General features: G+C 32.0%; 1 protein-coding gene across 2 annotated transcripts in view; it reads right to left on the bottom strand.

Moving 5' to 3' along the window:
• Nucleotides 1–8,362, bottom strand: part of LOC134236383 (G-protein coupled receptor GRL101-like) — a 50,635-nt gene extending 42,273 nt beyond the window's left edge. For both annotated transcript variants that reach the window (XM_062718546.1, XM_062718548.1), the window contains exons 1-2: nt 8,178–8,362; nt 7,172–7,286 (exon numbers count right to left, since the gene is read on the bottom strand). In XM_062718546.1, coding sequence (XP_062574530.1) covers nt 7,172–7,247 — 76 coding nt within the window. In that variant the 5' untranslated portion in view covers nt 7,248–7,286; nt 8,178–8,362. The remainder of the gene's footprint in view (nt 1–7,171; nt 7,287–8,177) is intronic.
• Between the last annotated feature and the right edge of the window lie 14,737 nt (nt 8,363–23,099).

Here is a 23,099-nt window from a genome sequence, read left to right as displayed (position 1 = left end):
AAGATCAAAGGTCCATAAAACAATACCAAATAGGAACAGAGCAAACAGGGGACTCCAAAACATCAGAGATGGGACCAGGTGCCATAATGGATTGGGCATCCCCTGCCAACCGGTCACGCACGCCGTGTGCTCCTATTTACTATCGGGATATAACAGGAAAATCCGTCGTTAATTCAGTATAAAATAATGGACTACTTATTAGTATGAAAAACGTCAGTCAGCATTTGACTCAATGATAAATTGTATTTACTGACAAGGTAATTGTATCGATCGTAGAACTTACGAAACGAGAATGCTGAAATTCTTGTTTCATCAACTTGTTTGCCAATAACTTACCTCGTTTATAAAATGTTCATACGTAGAGCATGCTCTTGCATATCGAATCAACTGATATACATATACTCCATATGACGGTGATGAAGCTATATTACTGCATAAGTAAGGTAAGTTGACGATAGAAAAGTTAAATTCATCACGTTTATCATAGAGTTTGGTTGTTAGATTCACAGATTGGTTGTTAGAATCTCACAACAACTGAACCTCGTGCACTGCAGGACATTTGAATTTAAACACCTTTTTATATATAATTTGTTTTTGTAATCGGAGTAAAAATAATCTCCATATTTTTATTTTCTTCTATCCAAACTTTTTTTTTCTTATAGAATGATTCTAAAACTATTCTAATAGTAAAGTTTTTTTTTATTATTAAAGAAAATTTCATTTCTAACACCCATTTAAATATAAAAAATATTCCAAAGCATAGTGACGAGTTTAAATACAAAAATCATTCATTTTCACAAGACAATACTTTTCGGTTCGCTACTGCACATGTGGGGAACAAATTAGACCGAAAAGCCTGCGCTACCGAAAATAAAAAAAAATATGCATAAAATGGACTTAATTCGAAGGACAAAAGAGCCGTCTGACGTCATGTAAATCATCAGGAAACTTAATGGTTATGTTCTCTGAATAATAGACTGGAATCGAAACGTCATGTTAAAGAAACAAATGGCATGGAAACACATAGACTATATTTCAAAGACTCTTCAATGCCATCAAACTTGACGAAAATAGGTTATCTGAGCGCAGTAGATATCATGCAGGCCATTGCACCGAGAAACTCTATTTTTTAAAAATAAATTTTATCATTTTTTGCAGTGATTTTTTTAAAAATATACGAGTCAAAAAGTAAAAAAGAATGTGTCATGAGACATAACCAACTGGTAAAAAGAGATTTTTCGCCAGTTTCACTTCTAATGTTTTGCATATCTCCCTCAATGCCAATTGTAAGTCACATTATAGGCTTAGGGCATGTACGTCCCACGGAATAAAGAACTGAACTAATTATAAGCATCTAGATCAATAATTGATTTCTAATAAACAATTAAATCTTTGAAATAAATAGGTTAAAAAAAACTCCACTTAAACAATTCGATTTGGAAAGCATAATTTACAAGTATCCAATGTAGTTGGATTATGTATAATTGGATATGAGGATCACATCAAAGAATATCAACGATAGGTTTGTTGGAAAAAAGAGCTTTAAACTGGTCTGTAAACAAGTGCAGTAGACTTGTTACAGTGAAGTACCATAGGATCTGAAAGCTGGCTTTATATATTTCTTTGCTGTCAAAGAAGTACAAAAACTAAAAAGAATGTCACAAATATTTTTTAAATACGATTTTCATTTTGTTTCACTAAAAACCCCATAATTAATATTTCATAATTAATTTTACCTGTAGTTTGTTCTCGATCATTCTTAGAAATGTAGCAGCTGCTGTTTATAAAATGTGTCTAAGTGTTAAGAATGGGTTCAATACATTGGAATATTTTGAAAAACATTAAGATTATAATTCAAAATCCTCCTTGCCCCTCCAAAACCATAGGAACAATTATGTGGAGCATAACTTTGATATAATTCACTCGTTACAAAGCAAAACCAAATCTTGCAAGAAATGTAATTTGGAATTCCAACCTGAATGATGGAGTAATGAACTGACAGACAACGCAATTGAATGACCAGAGCCCACTTGCATGATTGTTAACTATTGCTTACCGACCCAACACCAAATTAATATAGGAATTCGTTAACTTTTAATTACATAACTCTCTTTTACCTAACTATCCTTCCTATTACGTTCGAAATCATCCTCACTCATATCTTGTATATTGACTTTGGATTTATACTAAACATGTGACCACAAAGCAGAGAAAATTGACAAATTAGTAACAGATTTAGAATATTTTATTTATGAGACTATTAATACACCATTACCTAATGTTAGGTTATAAAGGACTGCATTATTACATCTTCTTGTAGATTGTGTAACATTAAATCAATTCTCAAGTAAAAACACTTTTCTCCTTGTCTTAGTTTATGTAACGATACATTTAGCGAATCTGTTACTTCGGTTCATTTTTGACAGTATACCGTTATTTTGCGGAGATGTTGGGATATAGCACCATAAATTGTCTCTGCGGCGGTTCTGAGACACCTGCAGTCCCAGACAATGCCTATCCGATCGAAAGCTAATAAACTAAGGAGTGAAGATGCCGCGATGTTTCCAATTCATCACCAGGAATTTTAAAAAATGTGCCCTTTATCTCGCTCAAAACCAACATGTGTTAGCCAAGAAAGAATATTATAAGGAATAAAAAAGAGTGTTTGAGGTGAGAAGTGGCACACCTATGAGATTTCTTTTTAAAAAATGAAATATGATTTTAAAAAAAGGTTTCATATTAATTAGCTAAAACTTCATGCACATGTTCCCGAAAACAATCCAAAAATGCGTCCTTTTACGAAATTAATTCTTTAAAAAAATTAAAAATAACAGTTAGAAAGTGCATGTTATCGAAATAAAGTTATGTAAAACGAAGATGTTGCAAAGATATCTTTGTTTAAACCTTAGTTGATAGCTTCAAATGATAGGACAAATTGGATGAGGACTTCTGCGTCGTTCGTTCGAACTTTGATTTCCCAGAATAAGCCAGTCTATTATTTCCGCAAAACACTTCAGTGATAGACATAAAGTTGTCTTCATTAATGTAAACGTTGTGTTTGGAAAATGATTTGAAACCCTCATTGCCCAACTTTCTCAAAATGTCACTTAATCCAAGAGAATTCATTTCCTGTCGATCACAAATCTTATTTTGCTGTAAAAACTCGACAGCTTTCACATAAAAATGGAACCTCGTTTGATTTACACATTGACCATTAAAAGGTTTTTAACTTTCGATTTACAACTGTAAAACGTTTAACACCCTGGTGCCAACTTTCTTATTTAAATGTGGTGCTAAAACACTAGAAAACGGTTTTCTAACAAGGAATTTTGATAAAAAACACGTACGATAACTTCTCTTAAAATACAATAAGGATGACTTATAGGGACCTGCCAATGGCTAGAGACGACATAGTATATTTAGCAGGCTTAATGGAAGTCAAGTATTAACAGGGAAACGTGTCAATTGGATCATAAGGATGCTGTTAGGCTGTAGTTTTTATATCTTTCATGATGTTTGTCGTCAAGAAGAGAGCAATGGTCTAGGATAATGGATAGACGACACGATTAAAAGGTCTCCAGTCAGAGAAGCAGCCATAAAACACTTGCTGAGTGTATAACACAATTAACGATTGTTTTATATAATGTTATTTTTAAGTTTCTGTAGTTCTAATTTTAATAGTTCAAATTAAATTATTTCAATTGCAAAAAAGCGAGTCCTGGGAAAAGGTTTCTGAGTAGTGACCAAAAATAAAAACGAAGGCCATTTACATTTAATCAAATGCTCAAATTTTAATAAAAATGTCATGCAGTCCTACCTTAAAAATGTCAAGTTTTTGTATTTACTATCAAGTAACCTTTATCTGTATACTTTTAGAAAAAAAAAACTTCTGAAAAAAAGGTTATTTAAGTTGTATCATTTAAAATAATGGGAAAGATAGGGAGAGTTACATTTTACTCTCTCATTCGACACAAACATTAAAACAAATATTTTTACATGGTATAGTGGTCAACAAGGAATGTCTACTCTTTCTAGACACCTGATCCTACCCTGGAATTACCAAGGCACCGTTTGTTATGACCTCTTCAGAAGATTTGTATTATTAATATATTTTTAAGATCGATCACTTTTTATTATCGCCAAATAAGCACCAGGTTCCGGGGCCATTAAGGTATGTCACTCGTGAAATTTGATAAATCAAGGATTTTTTGAGAAGTATTTTTTGGATAAATACTCATATAGTGCAACTCAAAATCGCGGAGAAAATAGGGGGTCAGTGTGCATCTTACTGATCTAAGGTACAATTAAGTTGACCTTTTTGCACTTAAATTTTAACTCTTTGGTTAATTACTTTAACCTTTATATTTTAACAAATGTAACCATGGCAATAAATATAATTTTATTTTACGCAAAATAATTTGATTTTACTTATCATTGAACAAATCTTTTTTTAAAAAAAATGCTCGTAAATTATTGTGTGACCTTTTGCAAAATAAAAAAACATTTTGATTGTAAAACAAATACTATTAAGGCAATAAAACATTTTCTTTCTGATTGACAAGCTTTTTATGACTTGAAGCTGATCAGTCACAAGTATCGAGTACTTTAAAATAATGAAAGAAAAAGTTGGGGTCAGTGATGTTAATTTTGAAATATTGGTCAAAATATGTGATTTTCAGGTGAAAATGGTGTAAATTTTATCTTGACTTATTTGACATTTCATTTTATTGGCAAAGTTTGTTGAAGGAAGGTATAAAACTTGTTCTAAAAATATAAATTAAGACCTACATTAAATATCCCTAGCAATATCATAACGGAAAATATTCGCCGAGTAAAAGTATGTGAGGTTAAAGTTCCAAGATATTAAATTTAATAAATGTGCAGATTTGCAGAATTATCTGCTAAATATCCTTCCACCACAAGAAATAGTCCCTCATAAATCTTGCTTCTTTGTAGATTTTTTGAGCAGTTTTTTCGTTGAATGTTAAAATATTAACATTGTTGAATTTAAATACTAGTATGTTATAAAAACTGAATTTTAATAAATAGTTTTGAAGTAAGAGGTTCTGCGTGAACTTTTTCTAATAAGCTGACGAGTGACATACCTTAAACTTAGACGAGCTCAATTTTAATCTAAGCCTCACTTTTACAAAAGGAAAGTGATATTTAGATCAAAAGTGGATTTTCCGTCAATTTTATGGACCATGACAAGGGGCACACGGTAGATTTGACCGGTCAGCAGGGGATGCTCACTCCTCCATGGCACCTGATCCCACTTTTAATGTTTTGGAGGTCCGTGTTTGCTCTGCTCCTATTTTGTATTGTTATATGGACTTTTTATCTTGAATACTGGTCGTTATCTCCATAGGTTTCATTTCCATATATTTCATACATTGTAGGTCAAGATCAATTTTAAGTTGATTGCTTTTTCAATGGCATGTTTTTTTTTTGTTTTTTTTTTGGACAAACGGTGTACATGCGTAAAACCAAAGACTATCTCTTTATTGCCATTAAATGCCGTGTACAGGGAATAGGAAGTAATATGTTAAGAGGATCAAAGATTACGTTATAGGGTTAGGAAGTCTGAATTAACTTTATATTTTACAAAATCTGTAGAGTTAAGCAATACATGTATATGTGAAAAATTCGAATCTATATCTCATACAGTTCTTGAATTATAGTAAGGTGTTATTGAAGGACTGGCAGACTTAAGATAGTGTAGTCTTTCTTACATATTTTAATTTTCAAAGAGATTTTCCAGGAAAGCATTATTTTGATTATAAAAATGGCAAGAGTACCATCATATTTTAGTTGACGTAAAGAACATCCTCCAACAACACGGAATTGTTTCTTTGTATGAATTTTTTAAGTCAAAAATTTTGTAAATACAAATATTGCCCCAATTTTTTAATAAATGCACCGTCTTTCTTGGTTTCCTTTTTTTCTTATATTTTACCAATTTTACTAAATCCACATTCTTTACAACCCTGAAGTTCTCTTCTCATTTTGACTGATTTAATCTCATTAAATGTTCTATAGTGATAAAGATTCGGATTGTTCCTAATTCACATGATATGTCAAACACCGACCTTTATATTTGCCAATTAATTACGCTGATCGTTTTTAGCATTACCTGTCCAATTTTTCTCAATATTGACGTTCGGAGGCGTCTTTTATGTTCTGCATCTACTGGTTTTGGGAAGATAACATTCTTACAGAATTAGAACGGAACAGTTTTATGATTTCCTGCGCTTGCTTGTCCGGCCCCGTGTGATTACATTGATTGAAAAGGTTAACGCAAAAGCTGAAAGACTAACATTTTGATGAAGCTAATTATTTGGCCAACATCGCGTTTGATCTCTTCGTAAATGATATATTCAAATCAGATTTAGTCTTGTCAATAAAATTCTAGAATAACGATCACTTTAACTAATGATGCATTTATATTTTATTTTAAGATTTGAAAATTTATAAGGCATCAATTTCTTTCTTTCAAACATCATTTTTTCCCCTCTAAATGCCATGATTCGTGCTTGCAGTCCTAAATATACAAAATACAAAATAAAAGTTATCACAGTCCATAACCCAAAACAAAATTTGTAACAAAAGAATTCGCCTAATATTCGAGATTTTTTGGTGTTATTTGGATTTTATTTAATTTCAAAAATCCTAACAAATTCAGGATGTGATCATTAAACATACGCTTCTCCTGATGTGCTAAATGTTTATATTTCTATATATAATGACTATATCATTGCAATTTATCAAATGATTACGCACTGTTATAAGTACACCCCGAAAACAAATAGCAGCAAAACACGCAATTGGTTGTAAACACTTACTAGTCATTTTGATTGCAGATTCAGTGCCAACAACTTATCAAGTACCTTATCGGCCTCGAAAAATTAATGTGCAATATCATTTAAATATAAACCTAAGATGGTGAAGAGCTTACACAATTCGGTTCCATCTTTGTCGCTTGTAATTACAAGCGTTATTGAAATTGATAAAATCAGCCATTTTAATTAATAAAAAGTTAGCAAAATAACAAAGTAGGTTTGGATATAGAAGATCAAAACAGATTTCTTTAATTAACCCTTCAGGTTGTTTTCTCAGGAAATTTTACAAATACATTTCTTACTACAAGTATGAAGTAGCTGTACTAACTTACCCACTCCTAAGGATCCAGTTAGTGTTAGGACGAGAGAGAACACGAAAATATCCATGTTGCTGTCTAAGCTCCTCATGGAGAAATCTGCTTACATTGTCCAAATGAGGCTATCTCACTAAATAATACAATCAACGCTTAGGTGACAGTAGAATTGTGATCAGCCTCTCCTGATCAAGAATGTACAAAGATAATTAATAGTTACACAGGTAGCGCACCTGAAACATAATTCAATTTTAGGAGATAAAAGACAAATTTGTTCTAGTCCTTGTGTAGGCGATCGCAGAAATCGAAGTGATTTCAAAGACACCACAAACAAGAGCATTCTGTCAGAAAAACTCAGTAATAATGCACTAGCAATTATAATATCTATGCGATTTTCAAAATGCCATAAAATTTTTAAAAAGTTCTTTTAATCAAGAGCCAGATACTTTACATTGTATGAGATAAAAAATTATATCTGTATTTGATTCATTAAATAAATGCTCATCGAAATGTTCAGATAGACTTGTTTTGTTTCTTTTGTCTTTCTTAACACATATTTTAAAAACATCTTCTTATATATTTACCTCATCCCTGATACAGTTAACCGTATATATATGAAGATTTTATTTTCTTTATGTTTTTATGAGTTATGTTTTCTTTATGTTTTAAATGAGTTTTGATTTTAATATTCCTCTAATTATTCCATTGCAATGAATATTAACACGCGTCATACCAAATTCACATCCTTTGTTTTTAACATACTAAACTAAACAAACCCAAAGACACCCTCTTATAAGTTCACCTCAGCCATGATACATTTCATCATATCTGAAGATTTTATTTATTTATAAATGTTTTATTTTAGTTTTGATTTTAATATTCCATTAAAACATATATGCATGCCATAAAAAATAAAACAAATCGAAATATTTAAGTTTTCAAGCTCATAAATCCTACGAATAAACACATTTGATTACCAATTATGATAAAAATATTCCAAGCGGATATCAAAAATAGTACTCACTTCATCTGGATGCATTATCCAAATGTCCGAAGGAATTTCAGTTAACAAATAACTAGGAATGACGGCCACTCGCTCGTTTTACAATTCTAGATTTGAGCCCAACATCCGCCTCTAATTTTTATATCTTACTCTCTAATTGTTCTCAACTTACAAAAGATATTTTGAAAACTTGACAGAGTGCGCCGTTAATAAGCGTGTGGTTACACAGGAGATTACAGCCTGCTGGTATCGACAGAGCTGATGGGTATGTATTCCTGCTATGATTGACATTTTTTGCAGTAGGCAGGAGGTATGGAAAAGCCCTGTCGATACGCATCGCTAGTCTTATCAGGAGCAGTTCACGGCAGAGCTGGCGCGCTCTCTGATACTTCAGTTACCGTGCAATCAAATATCAATTCGTCAGCCTGTCTCATCATATACATTATTACTTCTCATCACAAACAGATAGGGGCGAACGATCGTGAAAGACTTCCTGATATTATTAATGCAGTAGGAACTGGTAAATATGCAATGATACGGGGTGTGTTGAGTGGACAAGGATATAGGGAAGAAAAAGAGTCAACTATGATACAATATCGTTCAAATAAAACAAAGAATCCCATTTTAAAAATACATTAGTACATGTTTAACACCTCGAACAAAGGGTTTTTGCTGCTACCAAATCACTTGGTACACCCCAAGCCGAAGCTTCATGGTTAGGTGACTCTGCCATTGTGTGCATAATTATTGAGCAAATCATTACCAATGATAGGTTACAATCATGGACACAGGGCAAGGTCACCAGACAATGAATAATGGACCTGATGTGCTACACAGTAAAAAAAATCTACATAGTTACATAAATCAGTACAGGAAGAAAGAATTCTCTTTCTCTTCCCCCGTCTTTCCTTCTGAATTATTCAACTTTAGCCAAAATTAAAACATGAAAAAATTAAATTAAATCTGAGATTAAATTCAAAAGTAAAAGAGAAATTTAAGAAATGTCTAGTAATGGATTGAATATTTAGGATTTACCATTTACATTGGTACTTTAATCAGAATTATCGCATTGAGAATTGAGAAGAATAAAATTTTACTCACTATTTAATTTATTCTTCTATTCCAATTAAACAGATATGGACTGATTGGGATACAATAAAAAGTCTAAATGCAATTTTTAAGAAGTTCAAATACGCAGGAACCGTCCTATATACATGTATATCCAAACCTTAGCATGCAAGACTTTTTATACAAGTTCACTACACATTTAATAGGTGATGGAAACGAAAATCTTGAAACAATAAACTGAAACTGATTACATAGAAACAGATTCATATTCTTCTCAAATTAAGCCTTGAACTGAAATTTCTTTAAGTTTATAAAACAAATCTTTACAATTGATTTTCGAATGTGTTTACCATTTATATCATTTGTGTTTGATTAATTGAAGGATGAAAGACGGGAAACTGCGCTCAATTTGCCTCCCTTTTCCCTCATCTATCTGATGTTCTGATAATATGTGATTTATTAGCATTTATACGACTTTTGATTCAGCGAGTGGAACTTGAAACCTCCCGTCCGATAGCTCACTGCACCGCACTCAGTTTCTGTTCGATGGGATATTTGTTTTGCAAAGAAATTTATATATATATTCAAGCCAGATAGATTATATGTTTTAATCACTAAGTCAAGGGAAAGGATATTTTATTATAACCCCCATGCTTGAAAAGTGGGTATATAGTGATCAGGATGACCGTCTGTATGTCTGCACGTCCCTCCGTCCATCTGTTACACTTTGGTGTCCCCATCTCTTATCTAAAACTCCTCTTATACCACCACGTGAAATTTAAGACTTTCAAGACTCTTTGGTACATAATGCCATTGTGTACCTTCTTTTTTTATATTTTGATCTGACACTTATTTTGGATCTCTTATAGCAAAATATAGAATTTGTCTTTAAAATCATAGGGGGGCAAGGGTATCATTTTGTAAGCTCAGTGCTCACAGTACTTCTAGTCTTTGTTTTATACAAAATAAATGTCAGATTAAAAAGTAAAATAAGAAGTGGATAATGGCATTATGTTATAAAGAATATGTGAAAGTATCATTAAATTTTATTTACTGGTATAGAGGAGTTGTGGATAAGAGATGCCTATGGGTTCTATCCTTCAATATTATAGAAAGAATGACAGTGTCCATGGTTTGCTACTTTTTGCGTGGATCTTAAAAAAATTTAGAACATCAAAATAAACAACTTTTCGACACTTTATAGAATCAAAATAGATGAAAACTTTGCTTTAGATATCAAAGACAATTGTTTTTCTATAAAACGGACGCCGAAATTTTTTTAATAAAGATTGTGATTTGTCATCACCAAAATCACTGCCTCTATACACAAGTAATCTGAAGTTGATATTTAAAGAATGCTAGAAGTTCTTATTGACAACAATTGTTTATTCGTTGGAGAACACGTCTTCCAACTTTTTGGAAAACCACTCGACAGTAAATGTGCTTTTTTTTATTCATATTAAGCAGAATTTATTCAAGAAACTTCTACATGAGAAGAAAGCACTTGTCGTTGCCTTAAACTAGACATTCGGATAAACGACGACGTTTTATCAACTGACAATAGTTATTTCTATTCACAATATTTTCCAGCGATATTAAACTCTATGACAAAGGAGATGACTTAATCTGGTACATCGTCACAGTAGCTATAACGTGCATATAGTGTTTAGGTCTCTCAGCTTACTTTCTACTCAAGAGCCTACTCTGAGCACGAACAATACTAGTATATGAAACGACAGGCTACTCACACAGTAATTGGTCTTACAGGGATTTCCACAATCTCAATTCAAGTCAGAATTTTGTAAATTCAATGTTTTTTTTTACCTTACTACAAATATAACCTAGCACTGGGTTATATTTGGGTCTACATTTTTTCATATCAATTGTTAGGCCGTTGTTTTCGTACTAGATTTGACTAGGTATTTATCCGTCCACTTGACTAATGCATAGGTCCCACGGGATGTGATCGGTCCAAGGGGAATACTTTCTCCTCTTAGGCATATGATCCGATCTCTGGAATCTTAGGGGGTTGATCTGTGTTTATGCTCTATTCACAGATTTGTATTTCTTAAGTCTTTATGAGATCAATCTCTGTTTATTACCTTCACCTTTTTCATTGATTTCTGAGAATTTGATTTGCAATAAAACTGTTTTTCTAATTTGTTTTTAAATACATGTATGTATACAACAATAAACAATATTTAGCTGCAAAAAACCCCCGATATTAGCTTAATGTAGTTTTATTACCAATGTCTCGGTACAATATGCCATAATTTTTCATTGCAATGAATATTTATATGCGTCATTCCAAAATCACGTCCTTTGTTTTTCATGAACTAAACTACTCAAACCAAAAGTCATGATTCCCTTCTGATATGTTTTCAGTCTTTCATTAACTAATATAGACAAGAAGAAACTGTACAAGCTGGCACAGTCGTCTGATTTCAGGTAAGTTAACGACCTTCAATAGTTGATGTCGCAGCAGTAACGACCCATGCTTCCTGTAGGCGGTAAATAGTTAATACTGCTTCTTATAGGAAGAGGAATTTCAAGTTCTTATGTGCCCGTGACGACTTAGCTTTCTTACCTGCCCTTGACGACATAGTTTTCTTACGTGCCCATGACGACACAGCTTGTATCTCTACTTTTCGTGATCTTACATACGACATCAAGTGACGCAGTCTATACCTACCCACAAATCACGGTTGTACGAACGGTCACATTACCAATATATATTATTTATTAATCAGATCCTTTTAAAGAAGCCATCTCATTTATAAAATTATTTTTAATACGTTTGACTCTCCTTTGATCTGAGGATAAATATGTGTCATGTATGACACAGATGTCACAACTAAACAAGAGAAAGCTATCATGCAAACCTAGCAGAGTCCACATCCATAATTTATTTTTTTTAATTCTCTTTTTATTTTGCCTGATGCTCAAAACCCACAGGTATTAAAAAACTGATATTCCTATCCTTGCTGCCTGCGACAAAAACCTGGAAGTTATAAAAACACAAAATATGGACCACTGCAGCGGTTAAAAAATTCATAAATATTGACCACGGAAATATCAACCAAAATGACTTCAACTTTCCTTTAGTCAATTCCTTATTCTTTTTTATTTTCCACGTTCCTTCTTCTTTCTTTTTCTGAAAAACAAAAGGCACACGAAATCAAATGCATTGATAATCTTTATAATTAGCAAATTACCTTAAAAACACATCCCCGTATCAATTGATAACGCATGGCATATTCTCTTTTTAACTCTACCTTTCACCCACCACACAATTTTCATTATTCAGTTTGAAAGACTTTAATCGGGTTTTCTTTCCGATAAAACAACTGTCAGGATCATTTTGTATACCTCGTTAATCTCCCTTCCGATTGGTCAGAGAATTGACAGAGTGAGATTTGCAATCAGTGTTATTCCGCTCACGAAATAGTTCCTACTGAAAAGGCAGGCGACAGAGCTTAAATTTCAATAGGACCCATGCGTGTAATTGCCAGAGAAACTAATTGGAAATTACACTGATAATTATAATTATTCCATAAATTGTCCAAACAAGACTTTAGAGTAGCCCAACGTACGCATAGATTTTATCAATCAGTTTACCAGTTTATCAAAAATTTAAGAATAGTGACTAACACCAATAATTGACCTATAAAAAGATAATATATGCATGTTGACAAGAAAAAATATACGATACTTTGAGCAAAATTATCAAGAATGTAAATTAAAAGCATTCCCATTGATTGAAAAGTATTTTTTAAATAAAAAAATACTTACAATGTATCAGAAAAACTTTCAGTATGATAGTTACTAGTAATTTTTCCTGAGATACTAATAATATTTTCTTGTGGCTGTTACTTTTTTCAATTAACTTGATCAATATTAATGTTAAACAAATTTTAGTTTCCATCTATCCTGGAAAATAAAGGAAAACACAACAATCACCATTTTTGGACTGAAAACATGAGATATGTGTGATAACGAACAGTATTCAAGCTCAAAAGTTCATAAAACAATATAAATTCTGGAGGAGAACAAATACGGGCCTCCAAAACATCAGAGGTGGGATCAGGTGTTGATGGAGCAGTGAGGTTTCCTTGCCAAAATACACTTGATATACACCCATATATGTACAAATAAAATTAAACATACAGCATTTTAATTATGACATAAATATGAAGGAATTATATATGTCAGCCTAGACTCGTCCCTATATCCTGTACTATACGATGGATTCCTTTGGAATGTGAAAATTAATGGGCAGGATTATTTATGCTAAAAACACCCAATCAAGGCCAATCAAAGCAAGGCCAACACAGACCTTTGAAAACATCAGATATGGAATCAGTTGTATGGGTGGATAAAACATCCCCTCTAGACCGATCCATTTATACGTGTCATTTTCTCATCATTATAGTCACTGAGTAACACGTAGTCGAATTTTTGTTTAAGACACCAGTGAGCAGAGTGTGACTGCAAACAAGGTCGATGTATCGGCCAGAAATTTAAGAAATGTTTTAAACGAGATTGTAAATGATCAACTTAACTGTAAGGAGTCTCATTTTAAAAATTGTTCGCACGAAGCCCGTGCTCTTGTGCTCCGGCTTGTCAAGTGGTATGAAAACGGTCAGAAAAACTTCGACCCACGTATATGTTGGTATTCTTTTCCCTTAAAGCATGAGTTTTGGTGCCGAGCAAAGCAAGGAAGTAAATCACTTTTCAAAGAAAATTTTTACCAACATACTTGAAACATTTTTAGCGGGAAAATTAATGTATTTTGTGTCTTGGTATCTATTTCACTAGAACTCTCGTTTGAAATATATAGAAAACGAACAGTATTCGGGCTTAATATTCCATGCAAGCAATAAAATTAGGGAGCAGAGCAAACATGCACGGACTTCTAAAACACCAGAGGTGGAGTCAGGTGCCACAGGAGAGTAAATATTCCTGTCGACCGGTTTCAACCGCCATTGGTTCTTTGTTCTGGTCGGGGAAACTGAAGAATCTGTACACAATTCACCTTTTAAATAATAGTCTAACAATTGGTATGAAAATAAACTTCAAATAGCATTAATTTTATTTTAAATTGTTCATGATGACAAGGCCATTTTATCGACCATAGAACTTAAGAAATGATGATTTTAGTCATCACTGTTGTTATCCTTGTTTCATTAACCATTTTGTCAATAGCTTGCTTTAGAAATTGTTCGTACGTACGTAGAACATACTCTTGATTGTCGATCGACTGGGACCCTATATACAAGTAATAAAGGTATACTGCTACTAAATGAGGGAATTTTACGATAGAAAAATAGATGTCATCGCGTTTATCATTGTGTTTTGTTTTGTTTTAAGGTTACCATTGACGTCTTTTCCAGTATTTTGTCAAAATATGAGACAGATTTGTCAGACTTTTGGGTATCTTTTATTTTATGCTCACAACTCAACAAATGAATGGAAGTAACTACTAGTATTGTTAATTCGTACGTCGTTGATATGTCTTAAAATTTCAGCAAGCGATTTTATATTCTCATGTATGATTTTTAAAAATAGATTCTGATTAATATGAATATAAAAACTGATCGGCCAATACAATGTAATGGGGTGAGTTTCATAACGATAGGAAGTTCCATTTTTTATTTTTTTACTTTGAATTATTGAAAACAGAAGAATAAATCAGTTGATTCGATACGCAAGAGCACTTGCGTATAAACAATTTCTAAATCGAGGTAAGTTATTGACAAACAAGTTGATGAATCAAGAATTTTAACAGTCTCGTTTAAAGTCATCGTTTCGTTGGTTCTATGGTCAATAAAATGATCTTGTCAGTAAATACAATTTAGTATAGGGTCAAATGCTGACTGACGTATTTCATACTAACTGTTAGTCCATTATTTACGCACTGAATTGACGACGGATTTTTTCCGTTATTTGCCGATCATGAAAAAGAGCACACGGTGGGTGTGACCGGTCGCAGGGGGGATGCTCACTCCTCCATTGCACCTGATCTCACCTCTGATGTTTTGGAGGTCCGTGTTTGCTCTGTTCCTATTTCGAATTGTTTTATGGACTTCTGATCTTGAAAACTTTTCGTTAGCTCCATATGTTTCATGTATAGTGTTGACCCACTGTGTTCTTATATTTATAACAGTAACAGGAAAGTCCACACACTACTTGAGCAATTGAAGACTTAGCTCCTGTATGTGATATTTGTATCAAATTATATATATGAAAAAACCCTTATTTTTTAAAACTCTAATGGAGTATTATATATCTGTTTTAGTTTCGGCCAAAATTGATTATTGTCAGAAAGAGCAAGAGATAGAAATGGGTAGGGGTGGAGAGGGAGAGAGAATCTTGTTTAATAACCCTGAATACTTTAACCGTTTAGCAACTTAGGCCAAATGTTCATTGTTAAGTGACCTGATCTCCGTGTCCAGGAATATAACGTATATCATTGATGGTGTTAATAATTATTCACACAATGGCAAAATCACTCTACCGGAAAGTTTAGATTTAAGTGTACCAAGTTATTTGGTTTCAACAAAAACATTTTTTTATCGAGGTGCGAAACTATTACTAATGATAGGTTATATCTGTTATCAAGGTCATGAAGAGGACCATAGGAACAACATTGATTAGGCTAAGTATTATATCAAATAAGATACGTTCAACAATATTCAATTTTTTTTGTTTTTTGCTCTTTTCTTCCCTTTTTATATTTCTTTAAATATATTTTTTTTTACATTTATCATTATGTTCTATTATTGTTTGATATTTTTATATGCAACATTTTAACATGAAAACAACGGTCTGCATCCATGCAACAAAAACTTGCGGCATCTCTGCTATAAATATTTTCTCCAATTATAATTTATATTCGTTATCAATAAACGCGCGTTAATTAGCACATGCTCGACCCAGGTTTAAAAATCATTTTGCGTAAAATATATGTTTAACATTGAGTTATGTGTTTTATGACCCTTTTCTGCAGCGGAAGACGTTATACAATATCAAATTTTATTTTAGCAAAGTCGTAAACGACATTTTTATGAGGAAAAATTTTGTCTGAATTAAGACCCCTCGTGTTAAACTTGTAGTTAACCTATATATTTACTTTTCCAACACATGGCACTGTCTGTTCAGGTTGTAAAACAACATTCCATTTTCTGTAAATAACAAGCTGACTTAAAATACCATACGTTCGATACCTATAGTTAAAATCTTAAGCAAGCAGATAATTGTTAGGGAAAAGTCCTCAACTTCCTTGCACCCTGAGGTTTGGAATTAAGGTTAGAGAGAGAGAGAAAGAGAGCTTTTCTACCTGCACCAATTAAAGTTACTTTTTTTCAGAATAATAATTACCCTTCTTGTAAATATTTCAAATATAATTACACTAAACAGCCAGTAATTAAGTAGATAAAATGATATAAATCGTAGGTCATTTTGGATTCTATTTTGCATGTACGTTTTATTCTTATGTATAGTTTTCAAAACAAATAGTACGAATATCACATTTACATTAGCTAACTGAGATAGAAGAAAAGTAACAACGATAACAGATGATAAAGATAATTCAATATTGTGCATTTTGACTCAAAAAGGGATTTTCAAAAGTTTAAATCTGAGCCTCTCCAATTATCATAATGTGATGCTAAGAAAATATGCATAAATATATTTATATTCTATATTTTTTTTTTTATCATTTTTTATCATTTATTTAACAAGAAGCCATTTCCCCTATTTTTTCTTTATTATATAATTTTTTTTATTCAAAATGACATTTTACTCAGCCATTATAAAATATACTGTCAATTTCCCAGTACAAACATATATTACATACATTTATATTAAATGTTTATAATATTAGTAATGCATTAACGATCAGGCACCTGAAGTAACACATGATTTAGCTTATCTACATCCTTTATATTCATGCTTCATGTAAACCCTCTCACAACTTGCACAATGTTGTAAAACATTGAAACTTACCAAAATGTTTTATGAGTAAAGCAAAACGCTAAATGTAGAGTCTTCAAAATCAATTTTTAAGGCAATTCTAAAAAAATTGAGATCGTTAAAAAATAAAAATACAAAGTGTTTATATCCATATGTATTTTATTGATCACCTGATTTTTTCTAGGTTAATTCTGTTCTTGATGTGGTAGCAGATGCCGAATAAATTCCTGCTCCATTATGAAGGGTGGCTATAAAATCTAAAAAACATAAAATGTATTCACCACGAATAAACCCAATTTATTCGATAAAATCTCTAACATGCAGATTGTGATTAATTATACATGCATATTGAACATCTATACTTGCCAAAACAATAACTTTTTTCAGCTCATTTCCATGAAGTAATTGGTTTTAACATGCATCTCAACGGTAATCGATGATAAAAAAAGTCACAAGTTCAGCAATAGTTTCATGCAGATATTTTCTACAAAGGAGGATATTTATTTTTTGTGAAAGAATTATTTTATATTTTAACAATATCTTTACATCTCCTCAGCTTTACTCTGCACTTCAGATTAATATCTAACTTGATACAGTTGGTTTTCATCTAGTCTTTTTCTTTTGAGATCAAGAAGTTTGAAATATTTTTAGGATTATATGTCTAAAAAAGTACCTCTTTAGTGAAAACTACAAAATGTATGCGATTCGTTGAAATTACAATAAAATATGATGAAATTTGAAATAAAAAACATGTTGTCTAAAAAAATTAAAGTCTGATGCCCCCGTATAGCACCTTTCTGCGGAGGATGGGCTTCTCAAATCAAATGCAAGTAAAACTTCAAGGTTAAGTCAAAAGATCACAGATGTTGTAACCAAATCAATATACGTGTGAAATTTGAAAGCCCAAACACACACCGTTAAAAAATATATACCAATAAAAAATAATGACCAAAGTTAAAGGTTTTATTTTAAAAAGAGACAAACTGCTAGGGCAGGTTAGATGATAAAAAAATTATTGTACAAAGTGAGAGGACATGTCATAAGAAATAAGATCAACAGTTATAAGAAATACACATGTGAAATATTAAATCCTTAAAACAAACAAAATTTATGGCAAAGGATTTTTATTTCAAAGTAGGACAAACTCCAACGTCGAGGTCACCATTGTTTGTATTCAACGCAAGCCCTGGTAATAAAACAGGAAAATCCTGGTATTAACAAAAGTTATGGCAAATCATTTTTTTCGAAAGTTGGACAAACTTCAACGAAAGCCCTTCTTCAGTAGCCATGGCTAAGTTTTAAGTTCTTAAAAAGAAGTCAAACCTAAAATCAAGGTCAAAAAGTCAAAAATTTTAGATCATTGCAAAGACCTTGTCACTATCAATATACACATATAAAAGCCCTAGCATCAAATTTTTCAAAAGGTAAGGCCGAGTTTGGAGTTTGGATTTTTTCTTTTGCAAAAATTTTCCAGAGCATGTCCAAGAGGTCAAATATGTTGGTATGGAAGAAAGAATGGTTTTGTCACAAAGACAATACTTGTAATATATGAAAGTAATAAGTTTAGCTCCAACCAATCAAAATTTATGGGCAAAGAATTTCTTTGCACAAAGAATCAATTACATGGTCACAAAGGTATAAGAAGGATAACTCTAACAATGACTTAATCGGCAGAATAACACATGTAATATAGAGGAAAATTGAAATCTATAAAAAAAATATGGATACTTCATCCCAACAGAGTATATATTAGATTATTTTTTAAGCACATCATTTTCTTGATTTTTTAAAAACCTTACTTTAACTTCAGACTAAGAAGCTAGGTTTTCATCGTTTTAAAAATTAAGAACAGTTATAATTTTAAACTTTCTGTAAAAATTTAAAAATTTTAATGCAGCTCTGCACAGCAGAGCGACATTTACTGATATCCTATTGTCCATACATTTTTATTGATTTGAGCTATAGCTCATATATTTTAAATGTCTATTTCTTGTGATAAGACTTTTCTTTTGGGTACCAAGATATTTGAACACGTTGACCTTGGAGTTTGACCCAATTTTAGAAGAATTTCACCAACTTTAACCTTGTCCATAACTTTTGAACACTTGGTGCTAGGACTCTCATATTTCAAATGTGTATTAATCGTGAAAAGACTTTTTCATGAATATAAATATTTTTGACCTTTTGACCTTGACCTTAGTGTTTGGCCCACATAAAAAAAATTATCTTAGGCCACATCTTTGAATAAAAAACACTTTGACCTTTTGACCTTGACCTTAGAGTTTGACCTACTGTTGGTAAGGTTTAATCTTCCCTATAACTTTTTAACAGTTGGTGCAAGGAGTTAAATATTTTGCTTGTGCATATCCTATTGCCCATACAATTTTATTATTGGACTTTTAGAAAACAGTAACCTTGACCATATTTTTTTAATAGTTGATGATTAGGCGGCTTTTATATTTTTTTAAATTTCTTGGGTTAACATATTTTCATCTCTTGACCTGGGAGTTTGACCTGTATTTGAGAATCTTTAACCTTAAGCTGTCATACAGGTGCATCTGTTTCACAAAGACATCTTGTTTTACAATTTCAATTTCATTATTTATTTTAGCTTCAATGGCTGGGGAATCATATCTTTTCAATTTTTACATACAAATAAGTCCGATCCTGAGGTTCAGAAAATCAGGTGTTGAATAACTGAAAAAGCACACAAATATTTCTATGATTTTTCTAAGTTGTGTGTAATTGTCTACAATTATTATGTTATTAAGGGAAATAAGTTAATCTCAAAATTTCAATGAAATCTGCATGATTTTAAATTTAAATAAAGAGTATACTTTATTTTCCTCTATTTACTCATTTATTCAAAAAATGGATTAGTACATAAAACCTTTCCTTTCATGGCAAAACACCATAAATCATGTCTTATTTCATATCATGCCTATAAACATTGGTATTAAAGGCTTATTTAAACTACCTTGGATAATTTTAAAAATGTAATATGTTAAATACTTTTATGATGTACAAATGTGAAATATGTGGAGATAATGAATAGTTTTCGAGGTCAAAAGTTCATTAAACCTTACAAAACAAGAGCAAAGCAAACACGGACTTCCAAATAATAAAGGAAAGAGGTGGATTCCGGTGCCTTGGAGAAGTGAGTATCTCCTGCCGACCGGTCAAACCCGCCGTGTGCTCCTTGTCATGATAAAAAAGGAAAAATCCGTCCACAATTCAGTGTGTTGATGATGGCCTTACAATAAGTAAGAAAAACGTCAGTTAGCATTTGACTTAATAATAAATTTTATTTGGATATTTTTATTTCATCAACTTGTTTTTTATTTCATCAACTTGTTAGTCAATAATTTACCTCGTTTTAGAAATTATATATACGTAGAACATGTTCTAGCGTAGAGATATAAACTTCGAATGCAGTTGATGAACGTATAGAGCTGCATAAGTAAGGGAAGTTGACGATTGAAAAGTTAAAGTCATTACGTTTATCATCAACCTTTGTTGTTAGATTACCGTTTATAGTTTTTTCAAGTAAGATATCCAAATATGAAGCAGATGGAACCGACTCTGTGGTATTTTTTTTTATTTCAAGCTTACCGGGATATTTTAAAACGTATTTGGCATAATAGCGCCTTTGGAAATAACGCTTTTTATTGTGCGCTAAAGGATTTCTAAATATTATTTTTGTGTGTTTAAAGCTTTTACATAAATACATGTACATGTAAGACGGAACGCGCGATCGTAATGTCGAAGAGTCATTGAAGGCACTTCAGTTCGGAAGTCCAAATTATAATTTTAGTTGTTACCCGATTATTATCATTAGCACCTTCAAAGTTTGGCTTCTGAAATCTTATTAAACAATGCAATCAAGCATGGCATTGCAGACAATACCTGAAAATTTTCTGTCGATGCATGTATTGTTTTAATGTGATTTAACGATTTGCAATTGAAAGTAGAAATACAATAAGTTTTAACATTGTACCACGTCCATGTGATAGCAACACGTACCGCGATAAAGGTAACGAATGTTTACTGATACAAATATTGCGGATAAAAAAAAGTCACATTAATATATTTTACTGACAAGTGCAAGCGCTAAAATTTATTTGCGCCAATTTTTTTGCGCTACATCAAATTTTCTCGTTTTACAGTATTTCGTATTGACATAAGAATGTAAATAACGATTGTTTATTGACAATATGTCGTCGATGTATCTTAAGGACGAGCTGAAGGCCACAGCAAGTGTTTTCGTCTTTTTAGGTAGAAGATTCTAAAATTCTATTTCATATCGATACAAAAATAGGTCTATTAATAAAGATTTGCAATTGTTACCCATGTGAATTCCAATCAGGAAGACATGGTCTCAAAAAACCACACAGATATTGTCAATCAGAAACTCGGGTATCTTCTTAATATCAACTTCAGAGTATTTGTGTGTAATATCAGAATGTCTTAACGAAGTTTTTTTGCAAATGATCCATGACAAGGTAAGTAAATTTACGAGTTACATTTCTATTGAAAAAGCAGCTGTCATTGATGCCAGAAAACCTAGACTTTAATTTAAAAGTCGTAAGTTTTTAAACTGTTGATTTTGGTAAAATCTTGTGATTTCAAATTTTCCAAAAGATCCTAGAACCTTTTAGTATCCACGTCTGATTTAAACCACTTGTCGAATAAATTGTTGCACAATGCTCTTGAAGTTTCTCCTTCACAACTGTAAATATCTTAGTAAGGAGCAAAGAAAATGGGCTTGTGATAACATTTACTGGAACCTTACTTTGTAAGGGATTTTATGAAGTTTCAGAATCCAATTGAGATATGGTAATTCAATTCATTTTGGTTGCTGGGAATATCAAAAATATTCAAAATTGACATATAATTTTGAAGAATTCTCCCCTTAGAAAGAGAGATATAAATAATATTTGGATTACCAATTGTAGAATATTCCATAGAAAAATAAAATTTAAGGACAGATGATGCAAACAAACTTTCGTCAAAGAATTTAAAAATAACAACTTGGGTCATGTTTAAATTAGTAAAATGAATAACTTTCACCGCGTAGTTTTTAATTTTTTATTCAAATTTGCACAAAAATGGAATCTGATTTGTATAGATTAATAAGGATGGTTTCAGAAGGACAGACTTCTGAGCATCACAGAAGGTTTACAATTTCTTTATATTCAAGAAATTGATTATTTGCATCTTTTGCAACGAAATTAGGCAAAAAAAAATATATACCAATCCAGGCATCCATTCTTTTGTTTGTATCACTTGTCCTTAAAATAAAGAGAGATTGTTATATTTTTTAATAAAACTTCAAAACAAATCAGTGTAAGACTAAACAAATGAAAAATCATGAAAGAAATACCATAAACTACAGAAAATGAACTGTTCCTCAATATGATCATCGAAATTGATACACATGCTTATAAAACAGTACAATTTTAGGATATCATGAACGATCTGAGATAACCAAAAAAAATTATACAGACCAATATTTTCGTTAAAGCCATAATTAAGGTCTTCCGTTTCCAACGGAAGACCTTCTTGTTTTCGTTCGGTTTCTTTTTCCCTATTATTATTCTTTTTTTTCTTCCCGATTTTGTGCACGCGAGTTCTCGGAAATGGCTCGACCGATTTTCACCAAACTTTCAGATCTGATAGATATTTATCTGAACCTTGTCGGAAATTTTAGTCGTCGATGACGTCACTTCCGGTCGTGAGATATGGACGATTTTCTGATTTTTAGAGGGTCGGCTTGTCCTGGAAACTCCTCCGGAACGACTTAAAATATTGACTCAAGATTGTCAGTGAAAGTAAGGGAAGGTTTGCTGAGTTGCAGGCAGGTGTTCAAATCTTCATAGCGCAAAAGGCGCCGAAGCTTGG

Source organism: Saccostrea cucullata, unplaced genomic scaffold (assembly GCF_032062105.1).
Source record: "Saccostrea cucullata isolate Sc308-1 unplaced genomic scaffold, CSIRO_AGI_Scuc_v1 ctg270, whole genome shotgun sequence".
Classification (NCBI taxonomy): domain Eukaryota; kingdom Metazoa; phylum Mollusca; class Bivalvia; order Ostreida; family Ostreidae; genus Saccostrea; species Saccostrea cuccullata.
The sequence above is the reverse complement of the archived record's forward strand: the minus strand, read 5'-3'. Positions and strand labels throughout refer to the sequence as shown.